Source organism: Silene latifolia, chromosome Y (assembly GCF_048544455.1).
Source record: "Silene latifolia isolate original U9 population chromosome Y, ASM4854445v1, whole genome shotgun sequence".
Taxonomy (NCBI): Eukaryota; Viridiplantae; Streptophyta; class Magnoliopsida; order Caryophyllales; family Caryophyllaceae; genus Silene; species Silene latifolia.
This window is the reverse complement of record NC_133538.1, coordinates 435,843,421-435,844,537: the sequence shown is the minus strand read 5'-3', so window position 1 is coordinate 435,844,537 and position 1,117 is coordinate 435,843,421. Positions and strand designations below refer to the sequence as shown.

General features: G+C 42.4%; 1 protein-coding gene across 1 annotated transcript; it reads right to left on the bottom strand.

Annotated features, from left to right (window-relative positions):
- On the bottom strand, window positions 1-312 carry LOC141632618 (uncharacterized). The gene has a single exon (XM_074445149.1). It carries the CDS (start codon window positions 310-312, stop codon window positions 1-3), a length of 312 nt encoding a protein of 103 aa, XP_074301250.1.
- Between the last annotated feature and the right edge of the window lie 805 nt (window positions 313-1,117).

The window sequence follows — 1,117 nt, the reverse complement described above, 5'->3', positions numbered from 1 at the left end:
CTAAAAACTCGGGATGGACTTGGCTCGGATGAATTGCTTGAGAATAGCCTTTTCTTCATCAATCCGCTTCTTTTCTACTGGGTCATTTGTTTTGATCTTCCTCCTCTCTTCCAACATCCATTTGAACAGTTCTCGTTGTTGCTGCTCAGGAATAGGCTCTAACACCCTGGCAGGCTGCGCCACAGGGCCCACAGGCATGTCCTCGGTGACGGAAATTGAAGTTGGAGGTGTAACTGAAGTTGCCATATCAGAACCAGGAGAGGCGTTAGTATGTCCTTCTTCAATGCCTCCATCTTTCTTTCTTGTTCTCATGAAGAAGTAGGCAGCATGGAAAACAGGAGTAATGAGTCAACAAACAAGCATCGAGTACATTTGATTGGAAGACGTGGAAGCACTGTGAAAACACAAGACAATACCACGGTCATAAACTCATAATCATGATCACAGTCACCATGATTGTCAGCCAAGACATCGACATCTTGATGTAGAGTTAAGTTGTAGTATACTCTCTGTAGACCCCAGGGAGCCAGACTGAGCTATCTTGCCCGCCACAAGATAAACAAAACGGACACTAAGAAGTAGTAAAAGACAGTGACCCATGGGAGGGAAAAAAATCCAGAGGCAGAGGTGAACAGTGTATTTGGTACTCGGCCTCCTCTTGGGGAACATAGGAAAGTACTCCAAAAGAAATGACCGTCACACCTTTAAGAAATCAGAAGTGCGATTTAACCATGTCAGGAAGTTTGAAAACATATTGTTTTTTTCTGAACTTAAGATAACATCATTAAGGTATGAAGCCAAGGGCTAATATCTACGGAGTATATTCATTTTTGGTGTAAGGGAGCCACAAAGGCAGTTTGATGTTCATTGGGTTAAACCCCAAGTCATGAGTACCGCCTATCATGGCCCTCAATAACTTCAACCCCATTTTATATATTGCTGAAAAAATACCAACAATTTTAACCTTGGATGCATGCTGGTCTTAAACATGTGATCTGCAAGAGTAGAGCCATGACACCACAAGTCATAGCTTGTGGTGACAATCACAGGCAAAATTCAACCAGCAGTCAACAGCCTACTTGGGTATAACCAATTTGTTTTTGCAAATTTCATCAAT